The sequence below is a fragment of the Erigeron canadensis genome, chromosome 5 (assembly GCF_010389155.1).
Source record: "Erigeron canadensis isolate Cc75 chromosome 5, C_canadensis_v1, whole genome shotgun sequence".
NCBI classification, from domain to species: Eukaryota; Viridiplantae; Streptophyta; class Magnoliopsida; order Asterales; family Asteraceae; genus Erigeron; species Erigeron canadensis.
This window is the reverse complement of record NC_057765.1, coordinates 7,118,128-7,144,252: the sequence shown is the minus strand read 5'-3', so window position 1 is coordinate 7,144,252 and position 26,125 is coordinate 7,118,128. Positions and strand designations below refer to the sequence as shown.

General features: G+C 33.2%; 2 protein-coding genes across 2 annotated transcripts; one reads left to right on the top strand and one right to left on the bottom strand.

Annotated features, from left to right (window-relative positions):
• Positions 1–724: 724 nt before the first annotated feature.
• Positions 725–7,376, bottom strand: LOC122600573 (uncharacterized membrane protein At1g16860-like). Its single transcript, XM_043773312.1, has 5 exons — positions 7,255–7,376; positions 4,915–5,850; positions 2,324–2,479; positions 2,011–2,222; positions 725–1,326 (listed from the first exon to the last, which is right to left on the bottom strand). The coding sequence occupies exons 2-5, from the start codon at positions 5,779–5,781 to the stop codon at positions 1,134–1,136; spliced, it is 1,428 nt and encodes a 475-aa protein (XP_043629247.1). The 5' UTR covers positions 5,782–5,850; positions 7,255–7,376; the 3' UTR covers positions 725–1,133.
• A 10,956-nt stretch (positions 7,377–18,332) lies between these two features.
• LOC122599818 (RNA-binding KH domain-containing protein PEPPER-like) lies at positions 18,333–25,783 on the top strand. Its single transcript, XM_043772402.1, has 6 exons — positions 18,333–18,752; positions 20,930–21,176; positions 22,259–22,410; positions 22,499–22,744; positions 24,564–24,758; positions 25,384–25,783. The coding sequence occupies exons 1-6, from the start codon at positions 18,438–18,440 to the stop codon at positions 25,540–25,542; spliced, it is 1,314 nt and encodes a 437-aa protein (XP_043628337.1). The 5' UTR covers positions 18,333–18,437; the 3' UTR covers positions 25,543–25,783.
• Positions 25,784–26,125: the final 342 nt, after the last annotated feature.

Genomic DNA, 26,125 nt, shown 5'->3' with positions numbered 1-26,125 from the left:
AAATATGTAAGTTTGTCGTTCGGAAAGAAATCCAAAATTCTTAAAATCAAAATAAATTTGAATCCGAATATTTGAACATCCTAAGTTTTGGTTAAATTAGAACAGTATTTCCAACGATTTATTTGGATAAAACAAATGCCCCTAACAGAGAGCATGGTTCACTTCAGACTAAGAAAAAGAAAAGTCAAGAACTCTAGACCTTCCATCTTGCTTTTATTTTTCTTTGTACGATATTAGGATCCAGATATGAACGAGGGTGTTTAGTCTAGCTTATATTTTTTTACTTATGCTTATCAAATATAAGTGGCTTTTGGTTTTTTTGTTTTCAGTTTATAAACTCTTATATAGTGTTTGGATTAGCTTTTGATTTTTGAAAGGAAAAAGAAAAAAAAATAGGAAGAAAAGCTAAAAAACTTTGATTTCTAGCTTATCAAAAAGTGACTTATAAAAGCTAAAAAACATAAGCTCAAAAGCCCACACAAACACTTAAAATGACTTTTTTTCCCCTCAAAATAAGCAAAAAAAACTAAAAGCTCCCTTAAAAAACTAGGCCAAACACCCCCGTAGGATGAGTTGGGTAAAAACTACAAAGAAAGCGAAACATATAGCCAGATGCCTGTAGCCAAAACCCATAAAAGAAGTAATAATGGGTGACAACACCGATATCTAAATGCGTAATGAAAGCGAAACAAGAATAACTAAACAAAATATAGTACCAACGTTGTTTAACACACATTTAAACCAACAACCATGATCATAAAAGAATTAATACACACTTATAGAATTCCAGAATGGAACCTATTAAAACAAAGTACCAAAGATATTACTCATCTGGCTCATTTCGGCTCAGCCTTATGCAACCTAAAAAGTGCCATAAAATGAACCAAATGATACCACAAAATTCCCAGGATTTGTTAAACATTACATTACTCAGGAAAAAGGGGGAAAAAAAAACAAAAAACCAATAAAATTTGTTAACTCCTTTGAATGTATAAAGTCCCACCCAAAAGCTACATAATCACACAACACCATTAAGACACCACTCTCAAACAAGATAATGGGATGTAAAAAAACCAAACTATACACCTAACATCTTTTACTTAAAAAGATTACTTTACCGTGTTGCAAAACACCTAGACTGGAATAACATCTTGATTTGATGAGTCTTCACATCTTAAAATAATGCCATCTAGGCTTGCAGGAAGCATACATCTAGTCCACTGGCATCCTGTTGGAACTGGCTCTGGTGGAGGAACGATCATCAACACATTATCGTTTCTTTGGACAACTCCCATCACGCTAACGCTACTACCCTCTTTGATGTACCTATGTTTCAGTTTTAAAGAAAACATAAGATTTCAAGTAGATCAAGAGTATTACTTTTCAATGAGAAATTAGAGGTGGGTAAAATGGGTGGGGAGGGTCGGTAACAAGTCATCATTCAAGCTGTAAAATTGGGAGGTTGACCCAAAACACAATTTTGTCAGGAATTTTTACTTTTACTTATACATAATTACTATAACAGATTAACAGGTACCATTACACACATTATGCTATTTCAATAGTAACTCATATGGTTGAGTTGTTTGTGAGAATTAAGTGTAGAAGAAGAGAAATAATTGAAAAGAAACTAGTTGAATCTATCTAATTATCTTTGATTTTTGTGTTCTCTATATATTTATCTACCAGATTTTAGAAAGGATCCGAAGGGAAAGTATTGTTTTATTATCTCTCCATAAAGTTCCTCCCAAATGAGAAAACATTTTGGCAAAAGGATTCAGATGGCTCTATAAACTTTCTTTTAAGGCAAAACTACCCCTCTTCTCGTGCCCTAACTTTTTCACTGCATGACTACACAGGAGTGAAATTGTAAAAATGTAGAATCATTAGGTCTCGAACTGAAATACACAGCTACAATAAGTACATAATAATTTCTTTTCAATTCTTTCCAGCTGAAGAACATGCAAACACAATACAATAAATACAGAAATAAGAGGGGAAGTTACATACCCTTCTTTGAGTCGCATTACACGATCATCGCTAGATAAATTTCTCTCAGCCAACCATCTTGTGAACTGTGGAGACATATCTTTGTTAGCCTGGTCGATATCGATAATAGCAGATTCCTCAACATATGGAGTCACACGGGCACCGTAACCAGTCTTTACTAAAGCCCTCAACCCAGATTGGAAATCAGATACATAGAAATCCGTAACATGCCTCTACAAATAATAACAAAAGATTATACAAAATATCTTCTAAATATATCAATTGACTTCAATCTCTCATATTTAAAATCTCAAAATTTGATCAATTTATTCACCTCCATGGACCGGAGACCCCAGGTGAAACGACGATGTGTGGGGTTGGCAGCCTTTGACTCCCAGCCTCTGTATTCATATAAACTAGTGGATGTATAAACACATCTGGGAACCCTTTGGAATGATGACTCTAAAGGTACATTACCACAAGTAACAACCTTCAAAACATCAAGATTTCTATAAACATTTGTATGATAGTTGAAAAGATGTACTTCAAGAAGACAAACATTCAGGATGAATCAAGCTGAGTTATTAAATCTACCTATAATATGACTACAAAATGAAGTAAATATACATTTTTTGAGACAAGATTGACAAGCCAAATAGAATACACTAAAACTACAGCTTTCTTTTAATTAACTTGCTGTTATTATGCACTATTTTATTTGCTATAATAAACATAAGAGAAAAAAGAACAGATATATATTGTAGTATTTGGTTGCCATGGAAGCAGAAGAAAAACTATTGCCAATTTACGACATTAAATGAGCAAAACAAGCATAAGAGTTCAGACTATACCCTCACTAGATGTCCCATCAAAACTAAAAAACTAGAATATGTTCTCTTGAAGGGCTATCGCCCTCAAATTTTCTATGTTCATTCACTAACTCGTATTTGTCGATCCTGTACAGGTTGTGTAAGAGATAGCCGTCATTGAAGGTACCATAAAAAATGTACATGTACTAATAATTTGGTGCATGAAATGGGCCAGTGGGTTAAAAAATTTGAAGATAGAAAAGCCCTTTAAATTTACGAGCAATAGTACCCGCGCAATGCGACGGTGAGATGGTGGGGGTGATAGGTCATAGGAGGTGATAAGTCATAGAGTGTGATAGCCAAATGCCTTCGTACGGGCTCCGTACTCGGATTTAAAAATCTGTCAAAAGTATATCGAATGACATCTCTGATGAAAGAACATGAAATTTTAAGAACACCCATACAATTTTTATAATTTATGATATATATGGTTTTTGGGATAAAAGATTTTGAATAAACTAGAGGGATAAAATGATTTATGGAGAAGAGAGAAAAAATGAGTGGTTGAGATTTGAGCAGAGAGAAAAAAATGAGTGGTTGGGATTTATAGGTATTATAGGTATATTATGTAGAGATGTTTAAATTAGTGAATAAAGAAGTAGGGCAATTTAGGTAGTTCAAATCATCTTTTGAGACTTTAAAAAAGGGCAAATGCTTTATAAGATAGTATAGATAAAGACTACGAATAGAAGATGAATCATAAAAAGCGAAAACGGTATTTGAATGAGCGAAATCACAAACTGCTATTTTAGTGACTTATAAAATATCAAACATGCAGAGATTTGCATAGTTGCTTCATTATTTCAACACATATCCATCAAACTAAATGGTGAATCACATAACTGTTATAACAAGCTCCATTCATGAAAAAAAACAAACAATAAACAATACTGCTAGATTTGTTAGTAATATCAGTCTATGAAGAGTCATTTACTAACCCAATGCTACCTTATTTAAGTGCATAACCATTAACCCCTAAGGACAGACAACACAACTAGTCTATGCCAAGTTAGATTATGCGTGAAATTGAGAAAAATATGTTACCGAAAAAAATATGAAATCTTGAAGACTGATATTAGTTATGCCTTCTTTCTTTTCATAAGTCTGTTTTCTAAACAACATTTTTACATGATATGTCAAATTTTACAAATATAGACCACATGAAGAAAAAAGTGTGTCAAGAACAGTTAAAACATGTTTTTCAAAAATATTTGGTTGGCATCTACATGCTTGTTAATTTCAACAACATTTTACTCTCAGTTTATTATGTCTAGTTATAGAAGCTTTTTATAATCACAAGAAATTTTCCTCCATTTTAAGGCCAACCATATTACATGATAAATTTGTTCATTATTTTCTAATATTTGTAAATAAATGTATGATGAATTGCACTTCGATGCTAAAAATATCGATATATCACAACTTAATCAGCTTAGTTAACACTGATACTAGTACAATAGTCTCATCTATTTAGAATATTTTTTAGATATTAAAACAGCTAGCAAAATACGAGTACTTTTTAATGAAAATACTTTTTAAAGAGAATAATAAGTTGCTTGAACTTAAGTTAGTATACTTGGCTTATTTTTATAACAAGGCTATCTAATTATCAAGGTTTCTAACATCTAGGGTATATCCAACATAGGAGACAAATATTATTAGAAATCGTAACATACTACAATGAAGTCACATTAGTCATTAACAATATGTGGGGACAGTTGTTGATAGCGGGTCACATTCACAGTGGGGGTGGGGAAACGTTATCAGGAATTTTAGTTTGGTAATCATTGCGTTATAGAAAAGAAAAACATAAGAAAACAGCATAGATGTTTTATACATGTAGCATGTTTCTCATTAGGACACTACAAAATTAGTTAACAAGAAAATATTTCCTAGTCACCTTTGTTTATGTGACATAATTATCCAATGTATAGCAAGCTTTCAGCTTTGTAAGCACCAATGTTCTAGACTATCGAAGATAAGATATTTGCATTACATAAACTAATAACTTACATGGAGCATACACATGCATACATATAATATGTTTATGACTTACCCCAGATATCTTGACGAACTGGCCATCTTTTGCAGTTCTAAGCTCGGCATCAGGGTACTCGGAGATGAACTTAATGACAGCTTTTTTACCCTGAGACATGTTCCAAGAGAAAGCCAGACTCACAATAGCAAAAAGTGTGACAACAACAATGAGAAGAACGGGATTCCCAACGGATGCAAATATAAATATTGCAGCTATAAGCCCCATCACAAACAGCAGAACTATGGACCAAAAAACTATCTTCGGGAAGCTCCTGAAGAACGAATATGAACCATCTTGGCTCAAATGAGTAACAGCTTGATTTTTCACCATTGAAGTGGCACGTGATTTGATTGACCTGGAAGAATCCAAAGGACCAGATGACTTCCTGGGTGCACCTGATGAGTTAAGTGGTCCAGACAAAACAGGACCGGATGTTATTAGACCCGTCGCTGGGAGAACTGGAGGAAGAGGTCCAGAATTATGTCGGGAACCAGATGTCAATCCTCCACCTTGAGACCCAGATGACTTTCTTATTGGTTCTCCATGTTTGTTTAAAGGACCAGAACTGGTCTTTTTCATTGATGCGGATCCTGGAACACTTCCCGACAATGAAGTTACTCGGTTCATGGAGTTTGATGATAATTGGCCCGAGTGACCGGTACTGCCACCACCGACTGATCCTGATCTTAAAGGACCACTGGTTAGCTGTCCAGATTTTCTTGGTCCTTCAAACATCTTTCCTAGTTCACCAGACTTTTTAATGTCACCACCAGTGTAAGGTACAGCAGTAGAGGACATTGTAGGAGCCTTTTCTTTTGGCGGCTCTGGACGACCAGACACATATAAACCATTGTTCAACTGATGAGATGGGATGCGAGAACTCATTGGTGAAGATCTTGGGTTACAAATGCAGTTTGAAGTTTGAAAGCAGCCAATTTCTAGGTATGATCAAACCTACACAATAACATTACATCATAAGCATTGTAAAATCAAGACGAGAACATAATCACGAAAAAACCTCTAGAACAACAATAAAGATAGATTAAGCCTCTGTGACTAAGCTAGGCAGAACTAAGGTCTAAAAATAAGCAGATTGAAAATAACTTCCCAAAAAGGAGTGCTAAAGACTAGAAGGTGCTTGGATGTGCTTTTGTAAAACTAATGATCGTGACTTCAAAAATAAACTAATCAGATGCTTTTAGCTTAGGAAAGACCCATAAGTTTAATCCCTACTCCAATCTAGAGACTGAAGATAGTGAGTACCGATATGAGAAACGCTTGCGGTTTTGCATTTAACCAGATTCATATATATTGACCTTAAATGCCAAAACACTCAAAACTGGATATCGCAACTTCAGATTGCAATACAGTAAAATACAGATACAAACATTGTCACCTTTTTATCAGCTAAACATGAGTATAATGAGTACTAAAAACAGTAGAGCTGGAACTAAAAATGACTTCAACTATAATGCATAAAACCAGGGATTTGGGTTTTTTATCTAACTTCACATTTCTTTTAACCTATATAATCGAAAAAACCATGATCAGTTAACGCAAACAACCCCTGAATCATCATACAAACTACAAAGTACTACATTCACTTTCATGGCATTTTACTTAACAGATTCAAAAAAACAAAACAAATAAGCCAAACCAATCTCATAAAATGAGAACAGATAAATCCAAGTCTTCGTAAGGCAAATAATTGATACACTTATGTATCGAATGAGACTTGAACCAGGACCCTTTTGGTTAGTAAGCTACCTCGATACTACTATGCTAAAGTCGTGGTGGAAAATACATACAGAGTCTTAAAAATGCAACTATTTTACTAAAAAAACTAAAACAACGGAGATCGGGATCTTTAATAATTTTTTGTGAACTTATTTAGCTGAAAAGGCAATACTTCACCAAATCAAGGAAATCAAGATCCAACTTGCAGAAAAACTAAAAGTACAACAAAACCAAAATAATTCACTACATTAAGATAATTTCACATTTTCAAATGCAATTAGTAACATTACATGGATCCAAATCAAGCCCAATTAAAGATCAGAGATGTAAGCAAAAGTTATTTACACATATACATACATACAGCAATATATACATACATAACTTTAATTATATATAAAAAAAAAACATAAATCACAACAAATTAAGCCTCAAAATCATATTTTGAAAACTGGGTATTCTTCCAAATTAAAAATAATAAATACCCATATAAAAAAGTAATTAAATTTACCAAAAGAAAAGATGAATGTAGCATGATAAGTAAATAAAAAAAAAAGACCTAAAATACTTGTTGAGAAAAAGCGAGAATCAAGGGAAGGACATGTATAGTATCTTTTTGCATACCTGGAGTGACCAAATTTAAACATGGTCGATGATCATGACAGACAAGAAATATAAGTGTTTTTGTGTATGTATGTGTTTGTGTGTGTGTGAGAGAGAGAGGGGATAAAACGAGGGTTTGTTTGTTTGCAAAGGCAGTCAGAAGGAAAGTGCACTCTACTACCACTATTATATACATGACCCTTAATTACCTTACTTTTTACATGATTGATACTTCTAACCCTTGGGGAAGTTTTGGCCGAATTTAGACCTTTGGGTGTTTTATGTTTTTTTTCATTTATTTATCAAGATGCTCATTAAAAAACTATTTTAATTGATAGAACTCCAATATATGTTTTCCTTTTGATCTATACACTCCCCTGACATGGATCCACCACGACTCCTAACCACAACAGCAACATATCTAAAACTCGAATCATCGGTGGTCTAGTAATGATTTAGGTGTTCTGTTTCTTTACAAGAGGTAAGTTTGATACATATATAGGTAAATCTCTTGGAATGGTTAGGAAAATGGTTTAAAAAAAGTCCTGAAGATACCTCGGGTAGTTAGGCCATGTATAGCCGAGTCAAAATGATTCGCTATCCCTGGCTAACCTAAGCATGGCAAGACCACATCCATTTACCCGTCTCTACGCTACGAGATTGAGTATTAGTTGTATCCGGAGGTTATATATACCCTCTGAAATCATTATTAGTTTAAAATTTGAATATAAATGCCCCGAGCTTGAAGTTATAGATTTTGATTTTTATGTGATGGGTAAATTATTCTTAACTTTCTATTAGTGTGTAAACTATGGCATATGACTTGGCTATATATAGCTCGACCTTACAACTAATGCTGAAAGCATACCTTTTAAATTGTGATATACTGATATGAACCGGAACTAGCTTCTTAATATTTTTAAATAGAGTGATAACAAAAAAGTGTTTAATGAAACATTAAAAGCACTAAACAATTTCGCAATATCACACTTATATATGTATGTGAATATGTGTATGTTGACTTTTAAGAATTGAATTTGTTCTCAAACTTCATTCCAAATATACAAATTATTTGTCATTAACTAATATGTTATGAATTAAGAATCTTGGCTAGTTTTTAAAGTAGTTCTTATTTTATTCCAATTCTCATTTTGTGTATACATTTATTGGTTTGTCAAGTTTCTAAGTTTTTTATTACAGCATGTATACCATCTTCATCGGATCCAAAGAGAAAACTCCATCAATCCGACGACCTTTCATTTTGAACCAAAGCTATCGGGTCAAAGTTTGTCCAATTTGGTGCTACAAAGTTAAATTGTAGTGTAACAAAATACTTTTTTGACATTTGTTTGGTCACTTTGGTTTCCTAACTAGGGCATGTCATAGAAAACTGATTTTGCTATGTACAAGTCTTTTCCTGACAAAAATTTCTAAGACGTGATGGTGTGTAGGACCAAGGCTAGTCCTTGTAGGGGTTACAACTTACAACTACCACAATCCATTTTTCATGGGCAGGGGTCACTAAACTATTTGGTATCGCCCAATTAGTTTAAATTTTTTTTTCCTGATGCTAGTTAGTTTCATTGGAATAATATTCGATTTATTTTGTCACACTTGAACGAGCTTATGTTGTTTGTATCATTGTATGTGCCTGATAATCTACCTCCGGTTAAAACTGGATTAGTATGAGTGGTACAAGCATTCCATTTAACTTTACAGTATAAGAAGTTGCTTAGTTATGTTTTGCATTGTGATGTCATCTTGTTTATGTGTGCTAACTTAATATTTGTGGCGGCTTTTAAAACCTCCGTATTGTATTTTGTTATGTATTTTTTTTGGATGGTTACTAAAGTTGGTTTGTTTGAGTTCTTAAATGATTCATGATGTGTGTTAATTTACTCAAATTCATATTTCTTGAATGACAAGTGTGTTTTAATTTTCTTTCTCAAGGTAATTGTGTTTGAAGGTTGGCATACATGATAAATCCAAGTTTTCTTTGGTGTTTTTATGCATTAAAGACATTATTTTGAGTATGATTTTGCTTTACTGTCGGTTTAAAAAGAAATTATTGAAATAATAATGGGTTTCAAATTTGGTCTTCTATGTTCTATACTAGTCTTTAGGTCCGTCCATTGCACGGATAATCTCAAAATATTAATCAAAAATTTTAAACCTATTAAAAATGATCCAAACTTTATTACTTTCACACATCAAAGTTCAAAACTTTTTAATTAATTTCATCCTTATGACCAATATCACAACTTAATCAATATAAAAACTACTTATACACGCATATGTAAAGTATAGATAACTATTTAAATATAAAATCATACAGTATAATTGCCAGGTTTGAAGCTGTAAAAGTAGTACTTATATCTAAATCAATCACAAAGTTCAATGCTAATTTTTTACAAAACTTAACAGAGAATTAAATCAAATTTATGCTAAAATTGAATTTGAAAAGAAACACTCATTAAAATTGGACGAAAATTGTGTGGAATGTATCAAGAATAAATAAAACCCCACAAACTAATGAATGAAACATATGAAGATTAACTCTATATCAATATTTTTTTTATTGGAAAATTCGTTGTTTATTAATTTGTAATAATTAGTTAAATAAAAAATTTGCAGTTTGAAGAAAGAAAAAAGGAAAAATGTCAAATGATGAAAGAGGTGAATAAAAGCTCCTAAAGTTGTAACCAAATACAAATTAACCCTTTTTCTTAAGTTATATATTTATATGTGTGTCCAAAGAAATTAAAAGGAGCCTTAAAAATATATGTAACATGTTTAGAAAAAAGCCCAAAATAATTATGCAAATATAGTAAAAACTTTTGAAATTTATAAAAATACATATCAAATCATCAACAAAAACCATCTTGAATGTTTGATAGAGATGAATAATAATAATAATAACATATGAATTCAATGTCAAATAATAATGATTTAACATGAACAAAATATATATAAAAAAAACCCTTTGTTTGTTGAATTTGTGAGGTAGTCCGAAGTTTTTTTTTTTGTGTTGAGAATTTGTGAGGGTTTTTCCATAAATTGTATATATATAATAGTTTTTGGGAGAGTTTTAAGGATAAAAAGATTTATTTTTTTTATTTTTTAATAGAATAATAAGCCTATAATATTTTAATTAAAAAAGTATAGAAAATAGAGGATTAATTAGGAGGTAGAGTTAGGCCAATAAGGGGGATTAGGGTGCCAAATGTACCCCTAACATCCTCTTTTAGTTATATTATACCATCCGTCCCATTTTAATTGTCCTATTTTAACTGGTCAAGTCTTTTTCTTTCGACTTTGACCGTAAATATTTTTATTTGTGTTATATATTAGTTGATTAAAGTTATATTAATGAAAAATATATTCAAAACTCAATTAATTCATATATGTTATATCAAGTGTTATATAACACAAACAAAATTAATTACGATCAAAGTTGAAAGAAAAAGACTCAAAAAGTTAAACTTGGACACTTAATATGAGACGGAAGAAGTAGATTTCTTGATAATGATGGGCAAATCAAGCGATTAAATCGTCTATCAAGGCGCAAGCTCAAATTTGGCCTAGCTTGATATGCTTTACAAAAGTCCAACATGACAACCTAGTTTACCTCTTACTACACTTGTTCGAAGGCATCTTCAATGCGCATAGTAAATTTTTGCAGTAAGCTAAAATGAAGTCTTTTTAGCATAAGATGGCTTACACTATGGCTATACCTTTAAGCCAAGTTTTACAAACGAACTTAAATACATAATCAAACTTTCCAGGTCGACTTAACTTTTGGTCATTCGATGTGTTATCAATTTTGGAGGTTTTTTTATACAGTAATAAATTTCTACAAACAAAGAAACCACATGAAGAATTTGAAAGTGGACTTCTGGTTTGACCTAAACCAATCGTCCAATTCACCAACCTCCTACATACTTGACATGTTTAACCCAAAACCAAACCACCTACCAAAAACCTAACCGAGTTATATTCATGTTGGGTTGGAGGAAAGTTGCGGGTTAAAATTAAGGTTTTCAACTCACTCTTATACTAGGTTAGGTTCGGGTTGGGTATTCACTAATCCAACCTCCAATGCCTTGCTAAATTCAATTCACTTATACTTATACTGAGTTCCATTGTTCGTACATGGAATGATTGGTGCAGTACCATCTTGATGATAACTAAACAAGGGGGAAATATTCAACATGTATATGTCGTTATTTTGAACCGGTGACACCAAAGTATGTATGCCAAAACCATATATCTTGTGACGCCACTACTTCAAACATTATTATTGGCATTGAATGGTCACCTTTCGTAAATTATCCACACCAAGTCGTTGCACAACTCAACTACTAGCTAGTTTGTATAGCAGATGGTTACTTATGTAATTATATTATTATTGTATCCTCTTTGTGTAAACTCATATTCTATAAATATATATCCACAAACATTGGTGGGACAATCACTTTTCAATCAAATCAACCATGACCAATGTCAATCAAGACTTCCTAATTCACTACAAGAAAAATCAGAATCGGTGACGCCAAATGTCGTCGCCATATGTCACATGTCACATTTGTCGTCGTCGATGCCCTTTGAGACGATAGTGCACCGTCGCGGTAAATTCTTCTCCTGTGACTTTTGGCGATAGGTTTTCAGACGACGTCAAGTGGGACCTAGGGAGGAAAATAAAAAATACTTAATAAAAAATATTTGGCGATGGCGCCAACCGAAAAAACAATTTTTAAAGATGACATGAATAGAATACAAGGAAAATCTTAGCAAAGCTTCAGGCTCATTATTAATAAGAAATCATTCTATCAATATATATATATATATATGCATTAATTCATAATTTCAGTTAGCTCGATCGAGAAACTCATTTAACCAATGTTTAAATCATATTTTCCCAACGCATGTACTTAATAATATGCGATTTTTAGTGAAGAAAAACCTATTGTTTTATTTGTTTTATTTTAATACTTGTTTTTATTTTACCTAAAACTATTAATAGATACCAAAGATGGAACGAGTAGAAAGACAAAAACAACCTCTCTCTTTTTCTTACATTTGGTGGAATAGAAGGAAATTAAAGTAAACAAGCACCTCCATCACCCTTAACAAGTAGCTTAATCATCACTTTGTCACCTCCGAAAATCACCACAATTTCTATACACCTTACAAGGAGGTTACAAGTAGGTGACTCTCCTCTTTCTCCTCTTTCTTGGCCATGATTTTGACACCAAGCACCAACATCATCTAAGAGTTAATTACAAAGGCTTGACGCATCTCCCTTTCTCTTCATTGGCTTTGAGCCATTTCCATCACCACCATCTTTTTCTATTAAATAGGCTCTCATTCTTTCCTTTCCAAATCATCCCAACATTCTATCTATCTCTACTCTCAAGTTCTAAATTAAGACCAAGTATCAACCAAGGAAGAAGAAGTTCTTGCAAGATGTTATAAGGATTAGTTTTCATGAAGACGTCATCAATTCCATCTTATATATTAATCTTCAGTCACCATGTTTGTTCTTCAAGCCAAAGTGTTACTTTGATCGATCATATGATTTTCTCACAGCAGAATGGCTGGGAAGCAGCCTCACGTCAGCCACATAACACCGCCTAAAAACTGCTTTACAGCAAAAAGCTCATCACTTTACGAATTTAAACTAGCCACAAACACCTCTCATTTTTGTTGCCTTTAAAGGTTGCGAAACTATCCAGGAACAGGTAGCCCAACATCACCATCACCACGGTTTAAAAGCTAATCGATATGTTTCGGGTTTGCCATTTGAAGGTAGGGAGAGTTGTTGATCTTTTGAAGCCTTTTCGGGATTGTTTCGAGTCCATGTATTATAAGCTCTCTTCAAGTTATTTCTGGGATTGTCACGAACTTGGTATCCGGTCAAACACTCGCAGAGTTTATCTCATTATGATACATTTATTTTGGATATCTTTTCTTGCTCGACATTCTCATATGAATTACTATGGTGAGTTTATAGTCCCAATTTAAACTCTTTTGAAATGTTTTGGGATGAGAATACATATTTAGTCATTTTACAAAACTATTTGTGTTTGGTGATGGAAAATATGTTGTACTACTCTATTATGATACACTATTCTTGCGAGCTACATGAATTCCCGAACTATTGGGGGATACTCTTATACTGGATACAAGTAACAAAGTTTGTGTATGTCTATGTAACAATCGCTCATTAAATCATCCCCTTGGTAACTTGAGTCATGAAATAAACGCATGAATATTATGGATAATATTATCAAGATTGACACCCCTGCCCAGGTTAGTCATGCTAACTGGGGAAAAGGACATATAATATCTGAACCATTAGTGTTTGAGTGAAACATTATTTAAGTGGTAATAATATGTTAAGGCATCAATATTCAAGGCATAACATACGAAACTACTCTTATGATATATGTATTCGTACATTATCACTGGGATTATTGCGATCCATGGAAATCTCGAAAAGGATTCATGTGCTCGGCTTTTATGTAAAACATGTTGTAATATACTATTTTTACAAATCATTTATACTATTTTATGGACACAAGTACAAACTCTTTTACGTATTGCCTACGTATTATCTTTTACGGACTGAAATCTTGAAAACATCATAGTATGGGTCTATGGGGCACTACAATTCATTATGTGGTCACTATTTTAAAAGGAAATCAAAACATTTATACATAGGGCACTAAAGAAACTTTTTTAGTGTTTTCTTTAACTATTCATGACATTGTGGTAAACAATGGTCACTCGGGTCTTGTGGTCCACATAAAATCTTAATCGAAAACCTATGAACTCACCAAACTTACTTTATGTTGCCATAATTTAATGTATTCTCAGGAAATTAAATACTCGGAGTATAAATAGAAGAAACATGCTTCTAGGGAGTCACATATGGATTCACTAAAAAATGAAGATTTTCTAGCATCTTTTTAGATTAAACTATTCATGTTGTAGTTACTCTAAAATAAGTTTTGTTTACTTCATGTAAGATCATATTTTGTATATCAATAATAATTCAAATACTTCTCATTTAGAGGTTGTTTGTGATAATTTGTGATTGTGATAAGAAGTTGCACTCTTGTGAGTCCCTATGGTCATATAGATCGTAAATAAGACGTGATTCGTTATGTCAAAAGTGCGGAATCCTCTTGAGATAACTAGATTGCTAATTCCTTTTGTCAATTAATAAGTGATTAATCGACCTATGGTGTTACACGAGTTCGTAGTTCGTGTAGGAGATCACAGGAGCAACAATTCGAATTTTGATCTCTCAATTCGTTTTTTGATTTCGTAACTAGGGTGTGTATTTATACTAATTATGTTTTAGTTCGTGTGGGCTTGGACCTTACATGAAGTCCATTGAACTCGATCCACCAAAACACCATGCCTTCATGCTGACGTCAGCACAAAGCCATTACAATGTGCTAATGACGTCAGCACGAGGAGCGTTCCCTTGGACCTTATTTTGACTTGTACACAACGTCCAGCCATCATTTAAGTGTTCTATGACACTTATAACCTTGGCTCTACGTCCTTGTACCTGCAAAACAATAAATATAACACATCAACATAATAATAAACATAAACACATCTCACATTGAAGTTCAAACGTAATCATTAAACACAAACATATGTCCAAACGACTTATTATTTAACAATTACACATATATTCTTAAGAACAAAAACGTCAACCAAATCTACGTTGCTACTGTCACACAAATCTGCATTTACAACTTCGCTAAATTCCGCCTCACGCGTGGTGTGCCATATCATTACAAAAGTTATTAAGGATTTCAAGATAGTGACGTTCTTTCTAGCATATTAAAGTATTCATCTAAGATGTCAGGATTCATTCCATATCATCAACTATCTTCAAAAGCAACTCTTTCCTCATTTGAAACTAGTTTCTGAAAATTGAAGCATCAATTTTTAAATCTTCAACAAAATAAATTCGAACAAGATGGTTATCTGTCTCCAATCGAGGGTATCTTTGCATACTATTTCTTGAAAACGATGCAGTATCACAAAGCTTTTCCTCGATAGCATATTACGCAATCACAAACATCCTAGGTAACCTTTTCCGTATGTTGAGTCGCATCATTGGAAGAACTTGAATTTGATGGCAATTTTGGAAGGCTTACACCTTTCCGAAAAATAACGGATTGGTATAAAAAGGATTCATGATTTTGTATAAAATGGATGTGATGTGTTTCGTGTTATGCGAAGGATATGTGTTTGTATGTATAATTGGAACGAGGGTTGAACTTGAAAACTTATACATATAAAAAAAACCGTTACATGGAAGACATGGTGTTAATTTTCAAAAATAATGGTCATAAGGTGGTGAGGAACTTGGGTAGGGCTTTACCCACTTTGCTCCCTACCCTGTGTTGGCAAGGGGGTTTTTCTTTTCGGTTCTTCGAATGGACTCTGTAAACTCGAATAAAACAACATATGTGAGAGTCTTAGACGTTTTGATATTGACAAATAAAAAAAAATATTATCTCTACTCCTTTATAAAAGATTTTAGACTTCCCCTTATTTTAAAAATAGTTATAAGAATGTTACATTAAAACTGACATAAGTGAATAAATCCCTTTCATTACCAATTTATTCTTAATAAACTAATTTACACCTTAAACTCTTAACTTACTAAAGTACAATCTAAACCCTAATCTTTTAAAATATTTCAACATATACCACTCGACACTACCAATAGTCGCCACTATCAATACCCGTCGCCCTGACCACCAGAGCATATCACAACCGCATTGCGTAGATACGGTGCTAGTAAATCACTATCTAACAATAAACTAAAACAGGATTATAACATATATTTGTCGAAATGTGGCGCATTATTAAGACGACATGTGTTTTTTAACTCAATATTAATAAATAAAAAACCTATATTTCAGTAGTAGTTTATAATTAAAACTTATTAAATTAAATATAAATACTAACAAATACGGATCCTGTAATAATAATAATAATAATAATAATAATAATAATAATAATAATAATAATAATAATAATAATAATAATAATTTTTTATCTACGATCTACCTACGGAGGGTTATTTATAGACTTCAACAATATTAACAACCAACTCCACTTAGGTGTATTGCCCAGATGTGTTTTCTAAATCCACTATGTGGGCCTCGAATGTGAGTTTTTCCCAAGATCTAGGGTTTGAGTTTTGGGTTTCTCATCTAAAGCTATTTTCCATGAGTATGGGGTTCAAGGTCTAGCAATTCACCGGTTAAAATTGCCTCTAACATGTCTGAACCGAAACTAACTTTAAAAATAAAATATATAAGATATATATTAACATATATATATGACATTCTTCAATATATGTTATAATAAGGATGTTAATTTATAGATCTTTTGAAACTTTTAGGGTATATATTTATCCGGGTCTAATAGATTTTTTCAGAAGGATAATTTATTCTACATCTGTTCTTTAACTATACGAATGCTTGATGCAACCTAAGACTTTCAAAAACTTTCTAATAATCTTAGTACATTGTATGGCCATTAATACTATTAGTATTAGTATATACACTAAAATGAAAATAATTATATAACATATATAATCAAGAACATAGATTGAATTTTCGCACAAGAAGAAAAAAGAAAAAATCTACAATTAAATGAAGATTTTAATTTGAAGATAAAATAAAAAGAGAAGATACCTATTTGAGAGAAATCAAAAATCTGTAGATGTGTTTTTAGATGAAGATCTTGAAGAAACATTATGAGAAAGAATGACTTTTGGGATGAAGATCTGGAACAACAACAACCATCAAGAAGAAAAAGACAGCACATTAGGTAAGAAAAAAAGGGTAGATTTTATTTATGGGTGGGTTTTTTTTGTCATAAATATGAATTCCACTGGAAAGTTTGAGATTCCATCCTAAAATGGAAGGAATTTAACATTCGGTGTTTTAGAGAATTTGAATGAATTTTTTTAATTCCTATTTCAACCTTATTAGCTTATAAACCTGGGTGATACCCGGGTATATGAAAGATATAAACGTTATGAGATACAAAAAGATAAACATAAAAAATAACACTACTTAGAGCGATGAAAAGTTTTTTTTGTGAAAAAAGTCTTTGGAAAAGCTTTACACCATTGGGTTGGATGACTTTTTTTATGGATAGGTTGATAATCTTCAAGCTTTTGAACAAAAGTTTTTTCTAAATCAAGAGACAAAAAAAGCTTTGGAAAAAGCTTTCCATTAGAGAAGATAGCTTTTTTTATAGCTTGTAGTTAATGGATTAATGAGGTGGCATGTAAAAAAGTTTTGAAAGACTTTTTACCATTGTGGGTGCTCTTACATATTTATAAAAAGTGACAACAAAAATAAAGAAATATACGACTGTGGATATGCTATAAATGGATTTTATTTTTATAAGAGTGACCAAGAGTCGGATGAAAATGTATTTACGTAACACAAAAACGTAAAAATGTTGACCAGATTTATGGTAATTCTACATATTATTTCGTTTATTATATATATGCCTAACTGTTATTAATGAACTCATACTAATAAATAATAATAATGAAACATAGTTATTATTACAAAAATAAATTGGATCCATAATGTATCATATGTTTTTTGAAATCATACTTAATGGTAATGAGTAAGTTAAAAAGAAAATTCTAATAGAATTAGTGAGACATATTTGATAAGACATGATATACGGTTGGATAAAAAAATATTATTTTACATTAGACTTGGTTAAGTTTAGAAAAAACCTTATAGTAAAAAGATTGAAAATAAAATGTTAGAAAATAAAATGTTAGAAGATGATGTCATAAAATAATTAAATTAAAAGAAACAGTAATTAAAAGAAACTATCATGTAAGATTTTTTTAAAACATAATTATGCCAATAAAATTTTATTTTATTTATTTATATTTATATAATAAATAAATTTCTAACCAAACATAAGAAAGGAATGAAATAAAAATTTCAATTCTAAAAAATTCTTAGACAAATCCATAAACCAAACACCCCGTAGATAACCATAACAAGTTTTCCGATCACCATTTCCAAACACTTCCTTAAATACCAAAAATTGTGTTTTGTACCCCAAAAAATAGCAACTTCCAATCAATAAACCCCCCAAACCCTAACACACACACACAGACTCTCATGAGTTCAGTCAACGAACCCACCACAGAATCCCCCGAAACCCACATAGAATCCCCCGAAACCCACACAGAATCCCCCGAAACACACACAGAATCCATCAATGCCGCCGTAGAAACCGAGCAGAAGGTGGAGCCACCGTTGCCGGAAAAGAAATGGCCTGGATGGCCGGGAGACTGTGTGTTTAGGCTGGTAGTTCCGGTGGTTAAAGTGGGAAGTATAATTGGAAAGAAAGGAGATCAAATTCGAAAGATTTGTGAAAAGACCAAAGCCTGCATTCGTATTCTTAATGCCCCTGTTTCCGTTCCTGACCGCATTGTAAGTTTTTCTTCGAATTTGTTTTTTTTTTCTTTCTATATCACCATGTATATGTATATGTGTGTGTGTATATATATATGTTGGTTAAGTATTTGGGGATGTATATAACTTGTACACTTTTCCTATTGTGTGAAAACAACTGGTTCATTGTATGTAATTAACTTGCAAAATTGAACGAATCTTGTAAAAAGTTGGCCGGATACTAACGTGGCCCCATCTGACGTATGAGATGTGGCACAATGAATGACCTCCACATCAGCATTTAGTCTATTACTTACACGATTCATTCAATTTTGCAAGTTAATTACATACAATGAACATGATGAAAGTTGTTTTCACACAATAGGAAGAGTGTACAAGTTACATACTTCCTCAAATACTTAACCCTATATACATATATATATATATATATATAAGAGTTTGTTATCCTTGTTTCTAGAAATAGTATTTGATGCCAAGGGAAGTGTAGGAAGGATTATGATGTTTCCACTTGTTCCTGTTAGTGCCTGCCTTAAAGGGCATGTCAATTGATGCACATATTTTTACCCTTTGTTATTACTGACTTACTCTGTGACGAAAAAGAGTATAAGTTACTCTTTGATGCACATGAAGTGTGCATCCGAGAGTTTATGTGCATCAGAATGTAAAGGGTAGGTGTATCAAAGTGTCAAGTGTAGCAACCTTAAGACACTTTGCGTGTGTGCGTGAGTGGAAACACGTGGATGCGACGTTAAGACTCTTTCTTACATGATCCTTTTCCTGTACACTCACACACTACATTGTCTTGTTATATAAGAAGTTTATGAACTCCCTTCGTCAAAAAGTTAAGGATTTGATTTGTGTTATGTTTTATGTGTGTTAACATAAGATAGCGGCATAATTAGGTTGGTGGTCAGTTTTGGTAATTATACTTGATAATGGTTTGACTTGGTTATTATTACCTGATAAGTTATCCATGAAGGAAAAATTGCCACATAAGCAAGAAGCTGGTCATCAGGTGATTAGATAATAAAATTATCCCTTTCTGAAAGAAAATAATAATAATGATACGGTAACGAGCTTCAGACATTATTGTGTAAAGCTTCTAAATGGGATCACTAACCTAGATACATTGATATCGCTATTCTATCTGTTTATGAAAATAACTCCTTAATAGCTGTACATTTGAACTTAGAGGCATATGTGATGCATTGAAATTCACTTATGACATATAACTTCCATGCCTATTTTTTTTCCCCTTAAAAAAGAGACTATCAGAGTTTATGATTTAGTATAGCATTGCAATGTACTATGAAGTAGTTGGACTACTAGGTGGTTACAAAGGAAGTACAAGAAATTACTGTTTGGGATCACACATATCTTGTTATTTGCTTTTGTCTATTGTTGCACAATTTGAGTTATGGTTTGGTTTCTTGTTATTATTCATATTAAATGCAAAATATGTACTGTTAATGTTTACAACCTTTACGAAACATTTGTGAGAGATCTCTCATCCTATGTACTGTTGATGTTTACAACCTCTACGGAACATTTGCGAGAGATCTCTCATCCGTTATTCAACTCTTTATGCTTTTTGTTGTTAGATTTATAATGTTCTTTTCTTACATTGGTGTGTAGCTTACTAATGGTTCTCTTCTCAATACTTGAATGTAGTATCTGCGCGATGAACACCATTATATTACTCCATATATATTACCCCATTTGCCTTTGAACGCTCCACGTTCATTAGATGTGTAAATTTGACCCATCTACTTTGTGATAGGATTATGTTTTATTTCGAATGGGTCAAACAGTTGAAAGTCACACAAAGTGTACTTTTAAAGTTTTAATGCATAAACCTCATAATTCATTTTATGAAGAATTAGATTATATTGAAGTAATATTATAATGTTTGTAACCATATTTTGCACCATAATTTTATAGAATAAAGTTTCCAAATTTGGACAAAAAGTGTTTCAGGTCCATCTGACATTATTGAATTTGTTGACAGCAACGAGTCTCTGTATCATATGCCACTTGTATAGTTTTTATGTTGCGATACTGTTCGGTTTTTGTTTCATGCCGTCTCTGCTGATAGCTTGACTCTAGATTTTGAGACATGTACATGGTAATGCCAATTCTCTCATCTCTGGTCTGTTCTCTACAATGCTAATGGCTACAAATCTTTACTTCTTAAGGTCTTAATATCTGGCAAGGAAGACACAGATGCGCCTTTATCATCCGCTATGGATGCTGTAGTTAGAGTTTTTAAATGTGTTAATGGGTTCCCAGAGAATGATGGTGATGGTGCAGCAACCATCCCGTCCTGCTCAATACGACTACTAGTCCAATCGATGCAAGCTATGAGTCTAATTGGGAAGCAAGGATCTTCAATCAAGACAATACAGGAGAGCACTGGTTGTTCTATTCGTGTGGTCCCTAGTGGTATATATTCCAACCTAATTCTAATAGTTTCTCACACATGCAGTATGACGTAATATATCCTTTCACATGACATAGTTTTCGATATTGTCATTAGATCTTTTAAGTTTTGTTCTCTGGACTGCAAGAAATTAATGGTCTTTGATAAGGCTGATTGAAGATGGAAATTACGTATATGGGTATTTGGTTTCCTGATGCTTATTGTGCTTTTGGGCTGTAGTTTATGTTCATCAATTTGATATTCTTGACTATGTCAACATGTAGTTCAATTTCAACCGAGTGTTGCATAGATGTTGGCTTTGTTCAATCTGCGTAATTTTTTTTTTTATTGATTTTTGAACTTATCATGATGCAAATGTGCAATGATGCTTGGCTGATTGGCATGGAAGACTCTGTTCTCCATTGCATGTGTGTTTTATTCTTATTATGCCTTTTTTACAAACTGTATTTACTTGCTTAGACTATTATGGGAGTAAAAATGATGAAAACCACTGGTATGACTCAGGGTTATTGTTTGAAAGCGGAAACTATCTTTTTTTTAACTTTCTTTAAATTTTGTGGGAATTTATTGTTCATTTGGCAGCATCCTTTATGGATACTAGTTACTTAGTTTTTGCTGTATGCTTTATATATGTTATATGTTTTATATCCTTTACATGCTTGTATGCTTCGTATTTGATATTCCCACTATCTGCCTTCCTCAAAACAACATACTGGACCACCCTGTGTGTGCGTGTGCATGTAAACACACGCATGTACACATGCATATACAAATTTTTATTATTGCTTTTTCGCCGGAGGTCTTTCAGAATACAGTCTCTCTACCCTTAGGTAGAGATCTTATTGTCAACATCGCACCTCCCCCATACCCCGCCCCTGGCGGGATTGGGTATCATTGTTGCTGCATAGTTTTCTAGTCGAGTCTTGAGCCTTTTTTCTTGTAAGCATGTCCTATGGATATGGGGTATTTTAGGACTTCCGTGTTCATTATGTGGAGACTTAGTTTATTGTATTTGATTGCTCTTTATTTTGGTCCTTGCTCCCATTTGATGTTATTAATGCTTATCTGAATGGTCTTCTGCCAGAGGAATTGTCAAGGGTATACACCAGCTCGGATAGTAAAATTGTGGATCTACAAGGAGAAGCTCTAAAAGTTCTGAAAGCTTTAGAAGCTGTGTTAGGTCACCTAAGGAAGTTTTTGGTTGATCGTAGTGTTCTCCCCCTGTTTGAAATAGCTGTAAGCTATTCTCCTTCAGTCTTTCCAACAGTTTCATGGAAAACCGTAACATATGGGTTTGTGATGAAAATTGAGATATTTTATGCAGCATGATCCCTCGGCCACACAAGAACATCAATTGGAGACATGGGCTGAAAAATCCTTGGTGCATACTGGTTCATATTCGCGGGTTGATAGTCCTCTTTCAGTGAAGAGAGAATCACTCTATCTTGATCGTGAATCCCAACGAGAGTCGCGGTATTCTTCATCGGGGGTCTTATATTATGGACGTGAAACTGGGTTATCCAGGACACATTCTCCTGCACATGGTCGGACGAGTGCTTTCGTGACACAGGTCAGTGTTCCTTTACTCCTTTGACTTTATAATGTTTAGAGGCAAGGTAGATTCATACACTTTTACCCTTTAGAAGTGTTGAGATGAATGGATCTATTAACATGAGCAGGTTAGGACTGTTTGGAAACTGTTCAAAGTGGTTCTTGCCGTCCCTGCTTGCTAAAGTTTTCCTGGATTTTTTTTCCTTCTTTAACAATATTAGTGTCATAAATATGATTAAATAACAATAATATTACTATAATCCTTATGCTGGTTTAGTATCTGAAACAAAATGGCTCAGAAGGTTTTTTGCATTCTAAATACATTAGGTGGTTTGCACCATTAACCTGCTTCTGTTTAAGCTAATTAGTCAGAGCTACCGCTACCCATTTAACGTCAAAGTATAACCCAAATCAACTCAATTTCTTATTAGTGGGTTGAAAGACCATTTTTAGAGATGAACTTTAGTCATGTCACCCTGTTACGATCCCACATCGGCCAATTATGGGATTGGTTGGTGGTTTATAAGCCTAGGTGTCCTCTCCTTTGAGCTTTTAGGAGTGAGTTCCGCGCTAGCTTTTAGGAGTTAGTTCCGCACAATTATGGACAGCAAAGAATTAGAGGAAAGGAGGTAAAGAGTTTGGCCAGCCCTAACCCTTATGGGCCCAGTTTGTTACAGACTTGGCCAGCAAGTTTAGCAAAGGGATTAACCCTAATTCTGGTTTATAATTTAATCTGTTGTACTTGTAGTTTTTTATCACACAATAATACAAAACCCTAATTGCCCACTTGGATTTGTTCACACACATCGTGTGAGAAAGCATGTAAAATCCTTGTGTTCCAGATTCTGTTTTTCTTTTTTGTGTGTGTTTTTCTGAATTCCTAAGAGTTTGTTGGGAGCCTGTTATGTGATGGATTTGTATCAATTGATATCAGAGCCAGCCCACCTTTCGAGGTTCACTCGGAGTGGTGGCCTATGGAGTGGTGGCTTGGACCCTAAAAAAGAAGGGTGCCAACCGTGACCAACATAGCCGTGACCATCAAGGACTTTGGCTCTTCAAAGGGTGGGGTATTATTACGATCCCACATCGGTTAAGTATGGGATTGGTTGGTGGTTTATAAGCCTAGGTGTCCCATCCTTCTTTGAGCTAATTTTTGGAATTAAGTTCTACATCTAGCTTATGGCTTGATGCGAGCCTATTATGGGATGGATTAGTATCATACTCTAGCATTTGGTTGATATAGTGACGTTTAAAACTTCTTTAGAAATGATTCTAATTTGATGTCTTTATATGATATTTGCAAATATGACCATCGAGCAGCATCTATTTGTTCGCCTATTAGGGCTTATCATCAAATTTAAAATGTATTATGAGTATAGGAGGGGGGAGAACTTATATTTTTTCGTACTGTTTGACGTTGTCAAATAAATAATCTGTGTGTGCTAATATTTTTGCCAGTTTTCATGTGGTTATTAAACTCATTATCATCCCGTATGATATACATTGTTTAGCTACAAAATTTTACAATCAAAACATAGGGATATTAGCCGCAAATGGAATATATTCATGATTTTTTTTGCAATATCTACAGGACTTATCAAACTCTCATCTCATACAGTTTAGTTATATATGTCCAGGAATTGAACGCCAACACTTATTTTAGGAATCGCATACAGTATATATGTAAAATGGAACTGTAATATGTTAAACCATCTTTATTACCGTCTTGAAAGAAGATTGGGTGGGTGAGCAAGTATGTGCTTATTGTTTACTTGCAGTAGAAATATAGTTCACTTCTTGTCAGTATTCATGGCTTTGTTTTGCTTGCATTGAACTAGGTTGCCCAAACGATGCAAATACCACTGGTTTATACCGATGCTGTTATTGGTCTCGGAGGAAGGAATATTGCGTATGTTCGTCAAACAAGTGGTGCTACTCTTACCATTAAAGATAGCCAAGGTTTACCGGATGAAATGACACTTGAACTAAAAGGGACATTGTCACAAGTTCAGACCGCTCAACAACTTATTGAGGTTCTCTTTTCCTTCCCACACTGACTGACGCCCCTTCTCATTTTTATGTGATGGGAGTGTTTGTAGTGTACATATGATGTAAATATCTGGGTGATTAGGCATTAAGCAGATTGATTAAAGTTTTTAGTTATTAATATAATTTTCTTAACCATATTAGTTTTCTTATTCGAGTCATTGTTCTTGTGGTTGATGCCAAAAAGCACCGTTGCAACCAAAAAAAAACAACAGTTTTTTCAACATATTCCAATAAAAACTGTTTGGTGCAGAGCGAAATACTATGGTTTGAAAAGTCAGTCACTTGTGTGATCTCTTGTCACTGTTTCCTCTTCTTATATCAATTTACTTGTTTTTTCTTTATGTCAAATGGGATTTTCTTTAAATGATGGAAACACATTCTTTCGCGAGAATCAACCTACTTTTTACAAATTTTTGGTATTTGCAAAAAAAAAAGGGGGATCATTTTGACAATTTTATCGCTTAATTGTGCCATGTGCTGTTTTTTTCTGTAAGTGTTTAATTTACTATTAGAAGTCAAAAATTAACTCTAGAATTGAATATGATTTTCGGGTTAACAGGAAGAGATAGATGATTAATCATGGATTTTATGTGTTTTTTGCTTACCCAGGACTTTATAGACAACCACAAAGAATCCAAACCAAGTGGTTATGGCAGAATGGATCCAAGTTCTCGCTCTCAGTACTCAGATTCATCTTATAGTCGACGTTCGTATGACAAGTATCGAACGTCTGGTGTAGACGATGACTATAGACGTTACAGAATGTGAATTGCATCTGACAAAAGCTTTCTTTCTTTTATCATTTTCATTCAAAGAAAAGTTGACGCATCTTCATCATCCACAATCTGGTCGTCTTGGATTCTTTATAAACATGCAGTCAGGTTTAGGTATATGCCTGTTTGATTAGGAATCCCATCGGATTTCAACTCTGAGTAAGGTATCATTCGTGTACAATTTGCAAACAATTAATGAACGATGTTAAGAAATTTCATTTTTGGTTTTTCTACAACTTAATGTTTTCTTGAATGGTTGGCAAGCTTGTAGTTAAGTTAGCTGTTCGCTTGTTTGATTCGGACCAATCAAAGTATTTCGCCTTTCACTTGGTTATTGTTTGTGCACAGTTTGCAGTCGAAGCAATATTATCGTGAATATCTGTATATTTATTTTACCATTATGAATTATCATGGATATTTCATCTATTTTATCGTTATAGAGGGACATTATAGTTAACTAGGAAAATAACTCACGCATTGCTGTGTTTTTTTCTGTTTAATATGTGTTAAAAGACAAATTATTTAACATTTATCAATAACAATATTAAAAATCAAGTTAATATCTGTAATAACGGATT

Excerpts from the sequence above, each read along its gene's own strand:
- LOC122600573 (XM_043773312.1), bottom strand. The coding sequence starts at position 5,781 with ATGAGTTCTCGCATCCCATCTCATCAGTTGAACAATGGTTTATATGTG. Across the intron at positions 2,480-4,914 it reads AGTTCGTCAAGATATCTGGG|GTTGTTACTTGTGGTAATGT; the intron begins GTAAGTCATAAA and ends GATGTTTTGAAG. Across the intron at positions 2,223-2,323 it reads GGGGTCTCCGGTCCATGGAG|AGGCATGTTACGGATTTCTA; the intron begins GTGAATAAATTG and ends TATTATTTGTAG.
- LOC122599818 (XM_043772402.1), top strand. The coding sequence starts at position 18,438 with ATGAGTTCAGTCAACGAACCCACCACAGAATCCCCCGAAACCCACATA. Across the intron at positions 18,753-20,929 it reads TTTCCGTTCCTGACCGCATT|GTCTTAATATCTGGCAAGGA; the intron begins GTAAGTTTTTCT and ends TTACTTCTTAAG. Across the intron at positions 24,759-25,383 it reads CCGCTCAACAACTTATTGAG|GACTTTATAGACAACCACAA; the intron begins GTTCTCTTTTCC and ends TTGCTTACCCAG.